Genomic DNA, 20295 nt, shown 5'->3' with positions numbered 1-20295 from the left:
TAGGTTAAATGGATGAGCTGTGCCAGCGTCACTTCCTCAAGCTCAGTAATGCTACCAAAATGATTTCCCTGCAGAGGCAGCTCTTCCCATCACTCTGGACAGGGAAGGACTTGCACTTTAGGAAAGAGCAACTGCAGGAGAACAGGAGAAAAGCCCCAAGCTGCTTACATTTTAGAAGCCCTGAAAACTCCACACAGCTTTTGGTACAAGACAAAAAGAAAACATTGTTCTAAACATTGTGCAGTGAAGATATCTTATCTCCTTCCAGAGCCATCACTTAAACCTACCAAGGGAGGTTCTGAACAATTGTCCTTGGGTATTCTGTACATCATTTGGTTCTGCTAAGAAATCTTCATACCTTGCTCATTTTAGACACATTCTTTAAAACGTAGAAGGAAAAGTAAGTTTGGCTCATGCTACCGAATTATAATCTGAACTAAATTGATCCAGCATTTTTAGCACCCCAGAACTGCTCTCATTACTTACCAGAGATGATAGCTGAAACTTCACTGGAAGACACTGTAGACACCAGTACAGCCAGCCCACACAAAAAGGACAACAGCTCCTACTTACATGTGAGCCCAACACTCTATATATGCAGGTACAACCAATCAGACCCGAGGAGAGCACATAAAGGAAGAGTTTCCCCCTCAGCTGCTGGATTTATGTGACAGCTCTCCTCTTTCTCAATTTCTCCTTCCCCCACTTTTTTTTTTCAGGATCTTACATATTTCCTCTCTGTTGTGGGTTTTTGTTGTTGTTGTGTTTGTTTGTTTTTTTTGTTTGTTTGTTTTTATTTTTTAAGTGGGCAGGTAAGGACAAGGATTGCCTTTACCCTGAGGATTCCCACTGGGGAAGTGGGACTTGGAAAGGGTCAGCAGCACCCTTCAGATCTGCTTGCCAAGGCTTTCAAGATGATGCCCCTTGCTTGTTCCTCGTGCTTTCTTGAGCTTGGCTTTGCATGTACTCAGCTGCCCTTCCCGTGGCAGAAGAGGGCATGACCCAGGGCATGTGCCCAGTGTGGCAGGAAAAATTGCTGAGATATGGAACAGCAAATATCGAGGAGGATTTTCTCAGGCTCAGCTCTCTCTTATATGGAGAGGAGGGAATCACTTCTGCATAGGACAGAGCAATTGCCTCGTGGAAGTCAGCCCTGCTTTGCACAGAGGGCTGTGCAGTGCCCCAGCAAATTCCCCACTCACTTCCTTGTGCCTTCCCACAGCTGTAAGCACCCATCCTCAGCCCTACACGTTTCCATGGTTCCAATGGGGTGGAAGAAGAGCCCTTTTGTGCAAAGTTACCTGTTCGCGTGCAGCTACACAGGGCTTGAAGTAACTCCTAACTGAGGTTAGGAAATACTCCCTAGGCCTCCTGAGGTGATTCGAAGGGAGAAATGATCTCATGGGAGGGACTGCGATCAACAGCTGGGAGCACAAAGTCTTCAGCACAGCTGGGCCTGGAAAAGGATGTCTGGCCATAAAGTATCATTAGACATTATAGAGCTGTGTCAACATTCTGAGCTTGCACTGTCTTAATTATTCCAGTTAAAATTCATCCTTCCTGCTGCAGACAGCTGAGAGAAGACAGGGGAAAACGCAGCAGCACCAGCAAGGACAGCTGAAGCAAGGGGAAAGCATTTCCTGTCCTCACTAAGAGAATCGAGTGCTGATAAGCAGACTCTGGGGGACTGGAAGACAGGTTTACTCCTCCTTCTCCCACAGGGACTTCTCACAGTAGCTCCAGGCCCTTTTCAGTGCAGTGATGATAAGGCACAGCTGAGACCCCATTAACATCATCTGCTTCTGAAACTACCTAGAATGTATCAGCATTAGCAAGTCCCACCCATTGGAGCAGTGATTTGAGTGGGACCAGGCTCCTGATATATGCTGCATTCCCCTTGCAAATGCCATGAGGGGTTTCAGGATTGCATGACGGAAAGTGTGAGTATGAAATACATCAGTGACAAACAATAAGGGTGAGTGAGAGGCAGGAAGGCACAGAGCCCAGCTTCATTAGTCTTTATATTTTGAAAAGCAATATTAAAAAACACTGGAAAATGCAAGATAAACGTAACAGTTGCTTTTACAAGTTTTAACCTTGTATTGCTTGGCCATTTTGACATATAAATTATTGCTTACTAGCTCTCATAAATACACAATACAATTAATATGTACAGAGGCAGACAAGCATGTAAGATGAAAAGGAAAACATTGGCGACGTTGATTCTGCTAAATCAGATTATTTCATACATACCGAGTCTCATAGCGGTGGATAACTACTAGCTGTAGTCCCTGAGAAGTTAGGTAAACACCATGGTTTGGGATTTTCTATTTTATTACTCTTAATGCAAGCTGACAGCATTATGGCACTCAGAGAGAACGTAACAAGCAGGTGTTCTTCCCCAGCCCACTGACTTCATCCCAGTACTTCTTAACGGTGTAACACAATGACAATAAATAGGCTATGCAAATAAATATTACTCTGCTAAAATGTTTACTATTTACATCTTTCTGTATCAGTTTACAGCCACATCTTATTGTTTCCAATACCCTCCTTTTTTTTTTTTTTCCTTTTTTTTTTAAACCAGTGTCATGCAAATGGAGTTAACTTCTGTCTCAGATGGGGCTAGAATTAAATGTGTCATGGAAGCTTTTTCCTTTGTTTTGTCTAATTATTCCTCCTAGCTACTGATGCAAACAGGCCGAGTACCTAACCACAAGTGTCTCAGAACATTCCTGAATTTTATCCACGTAACACAAATGTGTTATTGGAGAGGGAAGAATGACTTAAAACTCACAGTATTACCTGTGCTGGGCCCTGGCAGAGACTGTGGGGCCCCCATCTCATTCACAGGGTTTACTCCTCATTCGCCAACCACCCTTCAAAGTGCCTGCCTGACTGCAGCTCAGCTCTGCGATACTTCAGTTGCTGAAGGAGGACTCTGTTTGCTACAGATGATCTCTAGATTTAGGTTATTTGCCTTTCTTTTAAGGTAACAGTCAGAAGATCCATCTTTTCAATGTGAGATTGATGCACCAAAGTTGGGCCTTCAGACCACAACATCATATTCAAATAAGAAAGGCCACTATGAAAATTAGTTCATCAAGTTTTAAATAGCCCAGATAGCCGTAACACAGATAATGTGCTTAGTGCAGGCTGTGTGACTTCAAACTGGTTTTCTGCCAGTTTGTTGGGCTGACAGCATCCCAATTCAGTGTAGAGTTGCAGTGTGCAGAAAGCCAATACCCAACCTGGCCTATAGCCCAGTGGTGCAGCATTACCCAGCCACTTACTTCAGCCAGTGAGGTGCCTTCAGGTTGGCTTCAGCGCACCTTCCAATCAATGCCTGAGCAGTCATCTTTTTTTTTTCTTCCCCTCTTCTTTAATTTCCTTCATTTACCTCTGGCACTCTTCTGCTTCATCAGCAGTAACCACCGCAGCTATCACAGAGCTGAATGCAGTGAACCATGGTACTTTCTTATGCTCCCTCTTCCACCTGTTTCAATAAAGCAATTTGTGGAGTAGAGTACTGTATGAGCTAGTGCATGCAGTCAGGTCCAAGCTCTTAAAAATAATGCCACATAATGAGTTTTCACAAGGGGGAGCTCAAAAACCAGCAAACAAAGCAAGTAATACATCAGGGTGGGGATTCAGGGAGTGCTGTAGCCAGAGGAAGAATTGCAACAAAACAAGAAGCAAACACAACCCATGGTTTGTGTTCTTACACTGCAAAAGGAGCCCAGTGCAGCTAGTGTCCTCATCTGAACAGTTTTGGTCTGTTTGCACAAAAGAGTTATTTACAGTATCTGCAGTCACATCTACAGAAGAACATAGCAAATTTTTACTCCATGGCCAGCAAGAGTTTATTTCTTTTGTTCTTTTCACTGGGTAAAAAGAAGATTTTTTTTTCTAAAAACAAAAAATCATATAGGATTTGATAATAACAAAGTACAAGCAAATACATTTCTGAAACATCTGTTTCCTTTACAATAGATCTATACAATATTTCACAGATGGGAAAACTGAATGCATTCTACAGATTCCCCCACAGACTACCTGTTAAAGCTGTTCTTTAATCCCTTTAAACCAGAGATAAAACTACGATGAAGAGCGTGCTACTTCAGTAGACCCACATTTCAGTAAAGCAGCATCTTCTTGGAAGTCTTCCTCGTGTGGAACACATGCAATAGTGAAAGGCAAAGCAGTGCAATGCATCCAACTCCCTGCTTTGCAAAGGGACTGTTACTACAAGTCTGTGTACAAACCAGTGCCAGAGTAGCACGCTGCCTATTGCCTGTGGCATACACCAGATTATTTTGGGGTAACTTCTTCATACTGAAAAACAGAGCTGTGGTGATAGTGGTGTTTCGGCTTAGGTCAGTCATAGATAGGACATTAGAAATGCCATCTCAGTATGTGCTCAGAACTACTTTTAGCTACATGAAATCGATAAGGACCCTAATACTGAGAGCCTGCTGCTTATGCAGGTGATTCCCTAGTATCCTGTAAGGGGTACCCAGCTGCTCTTTAGAAACTGGAAGTGTGTGCAAGTGAGGTGACATTTTGCCTGCTGAAGTAGAATATTTCCAGAAGATTAGTTAGGAATGTGGCGAGCCTAGGCATTGCCTTGGAATAGATATAAAAGAGGCTGTAATCCAAGCTGATAAAAAAAGCTCCTGCTATGACAGTTTATTACACATTGTTTACAGGAGCTGATACTAAATCTGAGATAACTGAAAAGGAAGAAATGAATGCATTTTTGGTGTACAAACAATTGTGTCCAGGAACTGCAACAGAAGTGGATTGGCTCTGATAGCGTATCCTACAACGCAGATGCTTGAGGGGCCAGAACAATATCAACTCTTTAGTTCTGGCCTCCAGATCATGACAGGCTCTTGAGTTTCACCTGGTGCACTGCCTTTTTGTGTTTCCATTCCTGGTTGTCTGTACTTATCTCAAACAAGCTGCTCCGGTGGACTCAGGGGAGCTGCATGGATTGCACAGTATTTTTGGCAACCTTGAATTAGCAAGGTACGTACTGTGGTGAACTGAGAATCCCCTTGCTGTATGTTGCTTGTGGAAATGTTTTGCTGCTGTGACACGACGCTTCCTTTCTTTCTAATACTGGCAGAATCTGCACTGAAAGCTACACTGGACCAAACAGTATTTTCACAGAAACCAAGCTCCTGAGCTCAAAGAATGCTGCTCCGTTTGGCGACAAGTGGGGATGGCACCAAGCTTGCCCTGCAGCTCTGCGAGCAGCTCCTTTGCTTGCTCTGCCTGATTTTCCTGTGCATGTTGTGTGAGCTACTGATAAAACTCAGTAAACTGTTCTCATATAGGGAAGCAACATGCTTAGCATAAACATTCACTTAATTCAAAGTGCTGCAGTTACAAGGTATACGAAGCTGTGCACGCTCACGCTCGCGGCTCTATCCTGTGAGAAAGCTCGAAGAGAGCTTGCTGGTTGTCGATGACGTGCAGGTGGTGGATGTATGGCTTCAGTTCATGATGTTCTTTTGAAGGAACTTCACTGCCTACAAAACAGAGAAAGAGAATGGGTCAGAAAGCCGACCCTTGCCTGTTTTTCATTTCTGTGAGCCACTATAGCACCTCCAAGCCCCCAGCGTGCCACCACAGTGGCTCAGAAGACAGCTGTTCTTTTATGGGTGCTTGAAAGGCAAGAGGAGTTGGCTGTACAACTCACACTTGAAGGGTGGCTTGAATAGCAGATACCTTCTGCTACAGTTGTTGTGCCCAGCACTAGCCTGGGGAACTCTCTGCCTGTGATACCTTCCAGCAGTGCTGGTGACCAGCAGAAACGGAGCAGGAAGAGCTACATCCACTGCTGAGACCCACTGAGCCAGGCAAACGAAATGATGGGATACATTGCCCTCTGCTGCCGACTGCTGACAGGCTGCCAAAGGTTGAAGAGCTCTGCTCTAGTCCATTAATAGTATTACCATCAATTAAAGAAGAAAACGCTCAAGACTCCCAGAACCAATCAGCTTAACCCACACACTCCCTCCCTCTCTTTTGTTTCATTATCATCCTTTTTCCCATGCTCTCCAGCTACACCAACAGCTTTCCAGGAACCGACCATCCTCCTTAACTCTAATGAGCACCATTTGAGGCAGTGTAAGTAACACTGGATGTCAAAGCAGCAGCTTCCACATACAGCTGCTAATGGTGCTCCTGGGCAGCTATTTTCAGGAGCTATAGCCAAGCAACACTCTGACTTCAGAAATGTGGGAGACAACATGAGCATGTGATAAATCTGTGTCAGGACACATTGGTGACCTTTCTGTTCTCGGGGAATAGGCTCGCAGCAGCTGTGCTGCAGACACGAAGGAACATTTGTATTTCTCATTAACACCTGAAATTACAAAAGCTTGAACTATGTTATTTGTTCAGGCTGCTTTGCTTGATTTTGGAAACACAATTATTTGTTTTCAGGATTTAGTATGTAAAAATAAAATCTTATTTCCATTAAAAAGGCATTTCAGTCTTGCTTGGAACCTAATCAGCTTCTTATCCAGAAACACTTTGGCCTGCATGCTTAATGCACTTGATACAGTTCATAAGCAATCATAATGTGCTTTGCTTGCTTTTGTTTGATTTTTTTTTTTTCCTACAGTAAGATGCCTGCCACTCTTGGGCCAATCTGGGAGTTGATGCAGTAGAAAGATTCACAATCCTGAGAGCAAAATATGCCCACTAGAAAGGGAAACTGTCCATAAAGTCTCAATAAATATTCAGTGAATTCATTTCATGCCTAAACGAATATAGCAAAAAATAAAATGCCTGCAGAGATATCTGTAAAAGCTGCTTCCTAAATGCCAGCTTCACAATAAATCATGTCTGCAGTAAAATAAAATAACAATCATGCACTTCAAACTACCAGATTACATGATAAATCTTGGGTATTAACCTCAGATTTATGTTGTGGTGTTTACAAAACCACTTAAAAAACAAACAAACAAACAAAAGATTTGCAGAGAAGCTGCAGAAAAACCCTGCATCATTAAAGCAATCAATGCTATAACTTTATAATGGCAAATAAGAGACATTCTGACTTACAGAGGTACAGTTTGGATTAATCACTATTTCCTTCAGCACCTGGTTTAACAGAATAAAAACAGAAAAGGTATGCCCTTCTCCCTTTCCCATTCTTTCTCTTAATATATATCTAAATAACACAAAAACCATAATGGTAAGCCACCTTTGTTTAATAAAGATTGTGCATACGTACGGTAATTTTGTAGAACAAAGTGTTCAGCAGAACTCTTAATAGTAGCTATCATTCTCCATGATACATTATTAATACTACAAATTTTTAATATTCTTTTTGTCAGGGTCTGTGCTTTGTGCTGACAGCTGCTGAAAATACAGCTAAAAAAAAAGATTCAAGTTCTTTTTCTCCAACCACTAAAATCCTGCATTCAGGCTACAGCAAAGTTCTGAAGCTCTTTGGAAAAAGAGTTTTTAGTGGCCTTAGTTTTTGTCATTACATGTTTAGTATTTCTGGCTTAGAAATGATAACCACTTCCTCAAGCAGTGCTGTGTTTGTCCCCTTCCTGCGTTTAACCTCTCCGCAGAGAATGAGAAATGCTGAAGAGGAGAAAAACAAGGTTTTCGCTCTGTTAGCAAAGAACAAAGCAAGCTAGGGTCTTCTGGCATGGGTCCTTAGGGTCAGATTCTCTGGTTTCTAACAGGGTGGAAAGTGGAAAAGAGAAGCCTTTTCTGCATAAGTTCTCCAGTATCCAAAACAAGCAGAGCTCAACTTGCAGATTTTCCCTGTCAGGTGCACAAACACAGCCAACTCCTTTCCACCTAGTCAATGAAACCCAGAGGATCTCAGCGTCTTCAAGACTTCAGCCACTGCATGAAATGTTCATTAAAAAAACCAAACAAACACTGATGGTGGAAACCAAGTGAAAAGCCATGGCAATGAGTAACATCTTTCAGCATCTGGAAGCCAGGACACCTCATAGATTCATGGAAAATACTGAGGTAATTCAATAGCCAACAACCAGCGTTAAGGCTGTAAAAAGGCAAAACAAGTAACAAATTCTGGCTACTCACCAAACTGGTTGTTCCTGCAATGTCTCAATGATCGAACAGTATCTGCAATCATGTGCTGCAAAGACAAGACATAAAACATCAGTGTAAAAGTCTGAGAGGGATTCTGTCATTAGAAAATTCTGAAAAAAACTCCCTGGCTTACACTGTAAAGCAAAAAAATAAAAATAATTAAAAAAAATCAACTGTAGTAAAGTAGAAAATGAGGGCAGTGGGAGAACAGGTCCTTATTGATATTGCACAGATTAAATGAGAACAACTCCCTCAGAGCCCATGGAAAGCAGTAATGAAAAACAGCCATACAATTACTTATTTTTGTTCCTGCGACTTCTATTAAACTGAAAGCCTACAGGAGGAAAGTCTTGCATGTTGGCTGGATGCTTCTGATCCATCTCATGCTTCTTGTTCATTATCCAGGGTTTCCAGTAGTCTACAATCTCTCCTGTCTCCACAAGTTTTCTAACCAGGCTGTAAGCCTTTTGTGGCACAGATAACCCCTCTTTGTACATCTGCATGCTGCCTACTACAATCAGGTCCCAGTATCAGGATATCAGCTAACAGGGATACATAACCCTCTTGTCCAAAACAGAGAATTTTGTCCCATTTTGATAGGTCGAAGTATAAACACAGCAAAACACTAGGTACTTTCTACACTCACAAGATGACTACCTGCAGAACATGGAACAAAAGACAGTCCTAGGTAATTGGAACAGCACGCTGCATTGCAGAAGAAATGATGAACCAGTCTTTTCCTTGTGGCTCTAAGAAGGATGTACTTTTCATTTTGCTGGGCTTTCCAACCATAGAGGAAAGATTTTGAAGTTCTGAGAAAACAAAGCCTTGGAAAAATTGAATGTAAATTCAGACTACCACTAGAAAAAAATCTGACTTCAGGTCTTATCAAAGCATTAATTATGGCTTTCCATGGTTATTCAAGATTTGCCTCAAGAATTCACCCACAATTGATGCTGGAATTAAAAAAAAATCCCTAAACTTGATCTTTGATGCTTCTTTCCAATGCAAATATAAATAAGGAAGATCTTGAAGATTTGTTCTTAGTTGTCAGCTTCTCCCAGTTTACTGTGGTAACAATGTACGTGGTTTCAGCAGCTACTGATGCTCACATTCCCCTGCGGTAGAATAATGAAAGCCATCTATGGATCACTGTTAACAGAATCATTATTGATCTGGAAGACCACTGCAACTGCCATATAGTAATGCCACAGATACGGTGGGGGAGGAGATGAGAGAGAGACCTGCCTTGAATATTCACTGAAACAATAGTAGAGGTAGCGAAACTTGATGCTACATAGGAGATTTCTCTTTGGTACTTCACAACATACATCTGCAAATACTTCTCCTCTGAGTTACAAATGTCTGTCCATTTCTATTGTTCTAACAAGACATAACTAATGATACGTTATTTGCTTTGATGAAGCATTCATCTGACATAGTTTTATTTTTCTGTTCTTCTGAGGTACAGTAAGTTTTGGATGTTCCCTTAGATTATGCATGCTGTTGTTTAACCCAGTAAGTGGCTCAGGATCACACTGTCATTCACTCACTCCCCCCCTTCCCAATAGGAAGAGGGAGAAAATCAGAAGAAAAAAAAAAGTAGAACTCATCGGTTGAGATAAAACTACTTACTAAGGGAAAAGGAAAAAGATAATAGTTATGATTATATAATATATATATATATACGAAAGTATATAGCAAGTGATGCACAAGCAATTGCTCACCACCCCTCGATTGATGCCCAGTTAGCCCCCCAGGCAGCAGAAGAGAGCAAGACGAACTCTTATTCCCTTCAGAACTCCTTTTGCATAACACCATATGGTATGGAATATCCCTCCAGCCAGCTTAAGACAGCTGTCCTAATTCCTTTCCCCCCTAGTCCTTGGACCCTTTGCTGCAGATGGCCTTGTCTCTGTACAACACTGTTTAGCAGCAACTATAACATCGAAAGTGTTATCAGCTTTTTCTCCTAGACCCAAAAAACAGCATCGTACCAGACACTGAAGAAAACAATCCAGTCCCAGCTAAAACAAAGACAACGCAGAGGAAATAAAAAGGTTTAATTTAAACAAATTGCAGCTAGCAGTGATAATGTAACAGCTCATATGAACTGCTTGTGCTCTTCTCACATCTCCCTCAAAAATAAGCAAAGGTGGAATGAATTAGTTGTCTTCAGCAGATTATCTTTAAGATCAGAATGACACAGAACAGCTCAACTCTTACCACCCATAGAGTAGCAGCTACAGGCCCTCTCCAAAGGAGAGAGCTTATCTCAAGAAAAACAGCACATCTTTCTTGGAATCTTCTTCATATTCCTTCTATCAATGAATCAAAGGTTGTTTTTTTCTTTTTTTTTTTTTCTCTTTTTTTTCCCTATCTCTTGTGCTTCATTCTTCCCTGCAATCATAGGTAGCTATTGTGCTGATGCCCTTGCACTGATTATAGTGATGTTCCATTGTGATGTCCTAGACTTCACTGTCAATAGTGTGAGTACTGGGAGAGCTATAACTTTTACTGATACTGCTGCTATAACATTTTCCAGCTGCTACCCTTTGAATTTTGCTTTTAGAAGTAAGAGATCCCATTATCTCACAAACTGTCATTCTTTGCTGTTTCACTTTTGGTGGTCACTGTGGGGTCCATCTCAAGACAGCCTCTGGATGTGATGGTCTGGCAGCAAAGAATCTATCTGTGTAACACTCTCCTAAAGCAGAATCCCAAATCTCCCTTCTTTATTAGTCTAATTATACTGTCTGTCCGTTACCAGCTCTCTGGGATGCAACTGTAATACAAAAAATCCACATATTCAACTAATATTTCCTGACTGTTTAAACAAATGCTTGCACACCATTAGTGTGATAAACAACACCTTTCTTGTGGTTTTCAGCCTACCATCTACCTTGAGATGATTAGCACTTCTTCAATTGATGAAAGCAGAAAAGAACAGGCTTGGGAGTTGCACAGATATTTGGGGTGTGAATAAAATCTTCAGAAAGATTTTATGATGAAGAAAATCTTCAGCTCAGTACTGAAGGTACTATGTAAGATGTCATTATCTAAACCAGTAATGGCCACTGACCTGTATTAGAGTTTGCTGGAGTGTGGCTAAGACATGCCATTGTTAAGATATGGGTGATGGCTACCCACTGAAAAAAAAAATGAAGCTACATTTCACTGAAGCAGCTCAATAATGGAAATATCTTGAGATGAAACAGTAAAAGACCGTCTTTTCATTTATTCCTTCAGATTTAGTATAGGAAGAGGGTATGAAACTAAATATCGATCTATTGTAAACTAGAGTTTAACCAGCAAGGAGTTAAATAAACCCCTGCAATCCCTTCAACTTTTGCTATTACTGCATAACATTCCAGAGACAAAAGATCATCTCTTTTTCTTCTCTTTGCAAATTCTCTTCTTTATATTTTGAATTAACTTTGTCCTCACTGCAATCATGTCATGTCAAATCAAGTTCAGTCACGGTAGGATTATTGTGGCCATGATGGTCTAAGAATATAAAACAAGCAGGGATTGCAGTAAAAGAGTATATATTTTATTAAGCCAACTGATATTATTGGGAGAAAAAAACAATAGTTCAGACAAACATCTTCCTTCTGGTCAGGTGTTTAACGCAGGTCTGAAATATTTCAAAAATACCTACTCAAATGAAGACATAATAAACCATCCTCGCTTTAAAATTCCTAAGTAGAAACTCTACGCGTTTGTGACAGTGAGTAAGTTTCTTCCCCAAAGCAGTAATCTGCTATGGTAGAACAATTCTTTTCTTCTTTTTCTGCAACAGTAAATTTGCAGGTGAGGTTCAGTGGCTTGATCCAAACTAAGCAGGAGCCAATGTCAATCCTTATTTTTCTCAGAGGCCAGAAAGAGCTCAGTATAATGTAAAACACCCAGGAAGATTTCCTTGGGACAAAACCCTTACAAATTGGAAAAAAACATGGGCATATACATGGAGATGTGTAATGTATCTTGTTAAGTAACCTCATGCCCATAGAACTTAACAAGTGAACCACCAGGATACATATACTATCTGAATTACAGTTACACCCATAATGTGTAATGTCTTCTAAGCCTTCACTTCAGTTGCTTGCATTGGTATGGATACAGGCAGCTGTGAGACAGCAGGTTCCTCAGGGTGTGATCTGACTAACAATTCAGAGGAAACATCAGTGTCAGCAACACTCACCCCATATGCATCACAGAGGCTCTCCCCCATTTAAAATGCCCATTTATCTTTTTGCATGGAAATGGTGAAATCCTGGCTCACTGAAGTCAATTAGTAAAGATCCCACCACCTCTGGAGATACAATGGTGACAGCAAGGATAGGAAATCTTACCAAGCAAGCCCAGCACATATTAAATGTATACATGATTAAACAACAAACAAACAAGGTCTGGCTAAGACTCAAAAAAGAATCAGATCTTTCGTATTCACTGAATTAATATATGGGCCAGTGGGGGGATTTTAATAACAATTACTGTGCATCAAGGGCTAGTTTAATTTACATGTTAATTGGATGAACTTCCAAGAGGCAATGAAGAAGAACATGCTAATGAGTTTTATGCAAACACCTAAAGGTCAAACAGTTAATGGACTTGGGACAAGAAAACCTTTCATTAAATGCAAATCAGTGTTCTCCAATTCTGCAACAAGATAAGGTGCAGAAATCAAACAGAAAACACAAAAAGATGGTCTCAGGTTCAAAAGTCAAAGTCCACATCTGCTTATAAGTTGAAGGGCAATGTACATTATGATGGGATGTGGAAAAAAAAAGCTCAACATCTGGTTCATGAATAACTCCCAGTTTGCACGATCATTCTCAAATAAGTGTAAACACAAGGAGAAAATAGTCAAAAACAACTCCCCAGCAACAGCCATCTGGACTCAGAGTCTCATGGCACATCCAGAGAAATCAGAAAGAACATTTTGGTTTCTTGATCAAGTACATCAGCCCAACAAAACCAAAATTTCTCCCTGCCAGCACAGTTCAAATATACAAGCTATGGCTTTGAGCACTACAAAAACGTTATCAGCAAAGATTTAGTGCAAATTAGACAAATCAAACATTCATTGGGAATCATCATAGCATAGAGGTGACATCATGACTGCTAGAAGAGCCCAAAGATATTAAGTGGCATTCTACACGAGAGTTAGTATAGTGGTGTGTACATTCAGTTTGAGTTACACTTTAGACATTCATTTATTCATCATCTAACCTAGATCATAAATTCTACTTCAGTCGTGAGTGGTTAAACTAGAGATACCTTTTCTTTAGTGCCTTGAGACGACAGAAATCAGAGAAAACTGGAGAATGTAACTGAAGAGAAAAAATGTACAAGATGGTGCAAAGGAACAGATTCCCCTGGTAATAAACTGAGGCGATTGTACAGCACTGATTCTGGGTAACTCTGGTTTAACCATTTTACAGAGAAGTGGAGAGGAATGAGTGAGAAGAGGAGCAGAGGAAGGGGCAGGGGAGAGTTCAACTGTCAGCTGCTTTATCCTGTTTGCTCTTTGAAGCAAAGTTAACCTCTGTTTACTTCCTCCTGATTTACTCAGAAGAAACCCTTTTTAGTCATATAAGGAGGGGAAAGGAAAGAAGAGAATAGGAATTTCTGTGAAAAACAGAAATGATAAAACAAAGCTTACCAGCTTTTCAAAATTAACAAGGTTATCCAGAAATGTTTTATTTCCTTCATGAATGAATGTTACATCTGAAAAAAAAAATTAAGGGAAAATAATTATTTTGCAGGACTTTGTTGTTCTGTACAAAGAAATGATATTTCTAAACAGCAACTAAAAGAAAACAAGAGGAAAACATCCCATTAATGATTATCAAAATAGCTTACAAAAGGTGAAAAAAGCTTAGCATAACGATATGCACTACATAGACATAAAACGAGAGGATTTTCAAGTCAGAGCAGATTCTTACTGAATCTGAATTACCTATGAAGTGCATGTGGTGCAGAGAATGACTGGGTGTAAGAGAGATACCCAGCTTGGCACACCTGCTCCACATGCTTGCAGCCTAGATCCAGCCTGGGACTGTGGCCAGGCTGGGACTGAGCCCCTGTGCTGTGAGCTCCACAAGGGGCACAACACGAGGCTTGGGGGCAGTTCTGACACCTTCTTTCTCCTTCTCCATTGCGACTGCCTGAAGTACCCTCAGGGACACCGGTGAGACTAAGTGAGAGCCACCAAATTGGAGTTCAAAGCCTTGCGTGAGGTAAGCATTATGTCCAGGGAAACCTTAGGGAATCAAAACAGCCTTACACAGCATTGCTGGGGAGGATTTGCAAAGACAAAAAAAGGTCAGTGAGAGGAAACAGCAAAGGTCTATATTTAGCTCCAGGAAGGGAACTGAACACACTGTAATGAGCGGAAGGGGAAAAATAATAATAAAAGAAATCAGGCAAAAGAAGCACTGCTAAGATTATGATTAAAACTGGAACTGGAGGTCATTTTCTCTGTTTTTCTAGTCCATGCCAAGACACAAAGCAAGACCTGTCTGGAACGTGAGATACTGAGCTCACAGGCAGACTTTAGCAGTGCATCCTCTGGATGACACAAAGCAGCACAACCACATACCCCTCATCTCCCACTTTGGCCACGCACCGCATGGATGTGCACATGCCTGCGAGGACTGGCATGAGAGAGCACTGTTCTAACAAGATGGCATTGACACCATTCCTCAGTAAAAGCCACAGCTCTCCCTGCTGACGTGCCAGCCCCCAGGACAGCTGTGTAACTGCACATCTCAGGATATCTCTGGGCTTCCTCTCACATCAATTTGGTCCCCTAGATTTGGGGGATTTTAGATCTCGGAACCTGCAGCTGACACTGTGGGCTGCTTTATCATCTCTCTCATCCTACCTCAAAACAGCCAACCTGATTTATTTCCTTTTGTTTTAAAGATTAGCTCTGTGCCTGAGGGGGATTTTGTAATTGCTTAGAATGGAAATGTTAATGGCTTAATACTAGCCTGGAAACCCAGGGCTGGGACTCATAAGGCAGAGCTCTGCCTGAGGGATGTTGAAAAGCTGGGATCTGCTCCGGCACGCCTGAGTAAGTGGGTTGAGCATGGGGACACACTGGGCATGCCTCCACCACCTCCTGCTTCTGAGCATCAAGGGGAAGAAGGGCACAGGACCAACTGCACCTTCTCCAGGGAAAGGGACAGGGAAAGGACAAGGCTTCAAGACTCTACTGCAGGCAGCCAGGCACTGCTTGTCCCTGTATCAGTGCAGATAAAAAATGTCACTTCTGATGAAGAACTTCTACTGGAAGCAAAAATTTCCAGACAGCTTTTAAAGTCTATGACTGCAGTGAATATCTCTGAGGGTGGAAGAAACAGAAATTTGCTTTGTGGCCAACAACAAGAGTCTAGATAAATTCAATGGAGCAGAAAATTGCATCTGAGCTAGGTTGTACGGATATAACACAGCATTTATTGCATATTTGAAAAATTTGCCTGACTTTCTAATGCTGTGTCTGCACTTCACATTTAAATTTAATTAACTTTAAAGGGACACTCTGAAGTTATTTCTTATAATCAGAGCAAGGTTCTTATTTCATTTACTTGAAACTACTTTTGTTCCTCTTGTGCTAAAATATAAAATATAGGACTTTGTTGATTCATTAATGATTTCTGTGCTAACATCATAGTGCAAATAATTTTAATATAAACATGCTTGATGTAGAATGAAGTCATAGAACAGCTTGGGTTGGAAGGGACCTTAAGGATCATCTACTTCCAACTCTCAACCACGGGCAGGGCTGCTACCCACCAGCTCAGCCCAGGGCCATACCCAACCTGGTCCCGAACAGCTCCAGGGATGGGGCATCCACAGCTTCTATGGGCAGCTTATGCCAGTGCCTCACCCCCCTCTGAGTAAAGAATTTCCTCCTACATCATACGTGCTGTGCAACACATTGGGAATCGCCAGCCTTGGCAACATTTCCTTCTGGATCACCATACTGAAGAAGCTTGCTGTGTTATTCTGCAATGTCTCTGCTATCCAGCACACTTTAGAGGCATGAGATTGCACTGCATGAATGCTTCTTAGGTGCATGCTTTTACATCCCTCTTAGCAGAGCAGTGCAAACATCATTGTTACAAGTTACTTGTTTAGGTTTGCCTTCCTTTGAAGCCTTGGTAATTATATCCAGCTGAATGAATGCAAATGCCTTTGAAGCCTGCCAAGAGAAGCATCTTGTGGCTACCAAACTGTCACCAGCTTATTTGGAAAACTGTCTCCAAACGTGTTAAACTTGCAGCAGTAGCAGGCTAGCACAAACAGCCTAAGGAGAACACTTTCAGAACACAGGAATAATCAAATGAATTTGTCACGTTCTAGACAAGGTGATTAATAATTAATGACATTGAGATAATGGAATAACCGAGATACCTGCTACTGAGCTCGCTGCCCAAGTCACTGCTAGCAAGTAGCTCTGTCACGCCTTTCAGCCTGCAGGAGGACAGATGGGTGCATCCCATTCGCTCAGCTTTACAAAATGAGTAACATCAGCTTGCTCTACCCTGGTGAAGCAGTGGGGCATGGCTCTGCCCAGGAAAAAGCTGCGAAAATTCCTACTTTCCTCCTGACTTGAAAAGCAGCTGTGTTTATTATTATCTAGACAGAATGTTTTCTTGTGGATTTCACTGTATCTGCCACATATTTACCTAAACTCCATGTGAAAGAATAATCTCCTTATGAGTATTTTAACTAACCTCCACAAATTTTTGCAAATTTTGCACTCACATGACAAAGAAGAGCAGACAAGCTTTAACATTACCTTTCAGAAGTAAGGGCATGAAGGGAATCTTCGGAGATTTCATTTTCTTGAATGCATCTCTGTAAGCTTTATGATTCAGCGAAGGGTCCTACAATACCATTTGGGTAATAGAGAGAAAAATCAATAGGCTATAAAAAGAGCAATTCTAAATCCATTATCGGCTTATGATCCGAACACAACTTAGATATAAGAATGCTTCTTCAGGAAATGAGGTAGATAAAGGTTTTCAAACTGAATGGCTTACTAAACTGAAAAGGAAATGTAAACAATGAGAAGAACAAAAGTAATTATGCTCCTCTAGATGAAGCAGTTCTAAAACTGGAGTAAGTTGCAGAACTGATACACCTCAACAACTCTGTAATTTCCCCATGATTTTCTATTAGCTAAATTCCTTCAGCTTACTTTCTAGCACAAAATGTACCCCTAGAGCATATTGCTGATAAATTTCCTCTTGCAAACAATACCCACACCTCCACTCACCCTCCCTCACAAAAGCAAAACAACCACCAAACAGAAACACCTATTCTCAGATCAGTGAAACAAACATTTTCAAAGAAAATAAGAGAGCATGATTCAGTGGCATTGTGCAATTCAAAAACTCATCTCAATTTCCTCTCTAAACAAGTAATTTTGTACACCAGCTTACAGACAATCTTGAAAACACATTAATTAATAAAGAACTCATAGTGCAGCAGCATGACAATGGTTAAAGGCTGGATTTCATGCTCCCTGCACTAGGCAGCGATCTCACCCAGCTCCCTGACAGCCAGAGGAAACACTTGTTTACTCAGCTTTGATAATGGAGAACAAAGACCCTTAGGTTCTTACTTTTTATTTTATTTTTATTTTTATTTTTTTTGAACGTCAGCTGTCCTCCTTGTCTGAGATCTGCAGCACGTTTCCTCAGATAGAGGATGATTAAACAGCAGAGCAATAGAACAGTTTTCAAACTGATGATACTGGTGAACGGGTGACACATTCGCCTCACTGTGCCCTTCTTCCAGCTGTCAGGAGCACAGCCTGTTTCTTTTTTGTTTTTTCAAGACCACCTCTGAGCTCTGGAGGGCTGCATGGTCTACAGCAAATCTCTGATCTGACACAACCAGGTTCTAGCTCCAGTGACAGGCAGGCTCGACATAAATTAGAAAGAAAGGTGGTAGGTAAAGACGAGCAACTCTGTTTTGCTGCCAATGCTGTACTTACTGTCAAGCTTTCCAGTTCTGTGAAAAGTTTCTTGAACTTTCCAGGAATTTTCTGAAGTGGGGAATGCAGAGAAAAAAAATAAGTAGAGTTGGTTAAAAATAAAAACAAACAAAAAAAGAAAAATGCTGATTTTTTTTTCTACAGAACTGATCTGTGAAGTGCCTGCTGGCAAGATACCAGAGCTGCACTACATCCTGCAGCCTCCACACCTATGTGTTCTTTTACAAAAACAGCACATTAACAGCCGTTTTATTTACCTCCCATGCTGGTGTCAGAGAACTTTTGTAAAAAATGAGTACCTCATCTCTGATATCTCATTCTAATCTGACACGGAAGGATTCCATGAGAGCCTAAGCACAAATAGCTTCTTCCTTCATCCTTTGTATGCTAACGCCTACTCTATTCCATAAGCATCTACTGCCAGTATCTCTAAGATGCTTTAATGGATTTACGTCATTATAGTCAAAGCAATTTTTCCTTAATATGAATTTTGCTGTTGGTATTTCAGAAGGGTTTGTGGGAACTTGTATTTTCTTTCCAGCTGTACTGGATAGTTCAGTAGAAGTTATCCTCCTTACTACAAATCCTGTCTCCCTCGTGTACTTAGACCCTGAGAGCCACAATGATACTATCAGAGAACAGAAATTCAGAACAATTAAGATTAAGTGGATGTGTGATATGATTAAAATGCTAAAATAACTGGATATGGATTTGCAATTGCACATTTTTAATATCTTTAATCAGTGAAAGTTAGGGTCATTAAAATACTGCATACTGTAGAAAAAAATGTAGAATATGCTTGGGAGCGCACTGCTTGTTTAAGAATTCAAGTGCAGAACCAACATAATTTAGTGTGTAAATGGTTGCTTAAATTTAGGTGGCTTCATTTACATGTGTAAGTAATTATAATTAATTTATAAACATTGCTCTACTTTCTAGAAGTCACATTACTAATGCAAATAACCTTCTGCTTTTGAAATTTGCAGTGCAGAGAAGTTTTTTTGAAAAATGCCTGTGACTTCATAAATATTTTACACACAGGAACTTGACATATTTACAGAGATACATGTGCAGAGACACTCCTTGTTCAGACAAACAACACAGTTTGTTCTTTCTAGAGAAGTTTGCCAGAGGCACATGATCCTCAGAGGGGTCTCACCATGCAGGAGAGTTCCCTGTTGTATGGGCAAGAGAATCACACACTGTTGCCATCAATACTTAGTCTCTTACAGTCTTCCACTACAGTCCACATAAAAGGGATGAAGATAACACATAGAGTGGGGCAAAGTGTTTTAGAATCAAAAGACACAAGGGGATTCCATAATGTATGTGTTTTTTCCCTATATTGTTTGTTTTATCTGTTATTTAAAGGTAGCTTTGACTGAGTCCCTGCAAACTCAACCCCAAAGTAACAGTCATTGTCCTCATTTCTCTGCATGGCAAAGTCACTGGCATATGCAGTGCCATTTACATATGCATGATTTCATGTGTTAGATAGCTGTGTAACCCTTCAATAGCCACTGGTACTCAAAAGCATCTCCAAAGATTCCATTCTTTGTCACTCTGTGTTATAGGTTCACATTTGTTGAATCCTGCCTGCTTGTGGTGCTAGGGCAGCGGCAAGGGATGATGTTTCTCCCCATATAACATCAAATTACTCCTTCCTCAGTTTTAGGTTCACCAGCAAATACAGTAAACTTGCAGATAACTACTACTCAGTAATCTACTGAGATGGAATAACAAACAAACAAGGGACAATATAAACACAAGTCTCAGTGGCACCCTCCTCTAAACATGCTCTGACTGGCAACTGATAGCTTCTTTAACAGTCAATCTCTGTTCTCCAGTATGTAAATTCATGGCAACTGTGAGGGATTTAATCAAGGAGAAGTTAAAAAGTTTTGTTTTTCATTTTATAAATGAAATGCCTTGTTTAGAACCAAACTTATAAGATGTTCTTTTCTGACATATACTTACAATGCTAGGATAATGTACCTGACTTTTTCTAAAAGGCTGAGAACTCCTTGCTTTGCTCTTATTCAAAAGCTCTGGAAGGACACATTTATTTGAATAGGTACGTATCTAAGGCTTCAGGTCACAGTAAAGTTTCTCTACTGACATTTGTTCTCCGTTTGATTTCAGCATGAAAAAACAAATAATTAGGAAGTAAAGGTAATTCACCA

General features: G+C 40.8%; 1 protein-coding gene across 2 annotated transcripts in view; it reads right to left on the bottom strand.

Annotated features, from left to right (window-relative positions):
- Window positions 1-2008: 2008 nt before the first annotated feature.
- Window positions 2009-20295, bottom strand: part of RAPGEF5 (Rap guanine nucleotide exchange factor 5) — a 116978-nt gene continuing 98691 nt past the window's right edge. For both annotated transcript variants that reach the window (XM_042816627.1, XM_042816628.1), the window contains 5 exons: window positions 18113-18163; window positions 16910-16997; window positions 13763-13827; window positions 8086-8140; window positions 2009-5537 (listed from right to left, as the gene is read on the bottom strand). In XM_042816627.1, the coding sequence (XP_042672561.1) occupies window positions 5419-5537; window positions 8086-8140; window positions 13763-13827; window positions 16910-16997; window positions 18113-18163 (378 nt within the window). In that variant the 3' untranslated portion in view covers window positions 2009-5418. The remainder of the gene's footprint in view (window positions 5538-8085; window positions 8141-13762; window positions 13828-16909; window positions 16998-18112; window positions 18164-20295) is intronic.

Source organism: Centrocercus urophasianus, unplaced genomic scaffold (assembly GCF_019232065.1).
Source record: "Centrocercus urophasianus isolate 14NV4802_14NV808 unplaced genomic scaffold, USGS_Curo_1.0 seq_16, whole genome shotgun sequence".
Lineage (NCBI taxonomy): Eukaryota > Metazoa > Chordata > Aves > Galliformes > Phasianidae > Centrocercus > Centrocercus urophasianus.
Note: the sequence above shows the minus strand (reverse complement) of the source record. Positions and strands in the feature narration are given on the sequence as shown.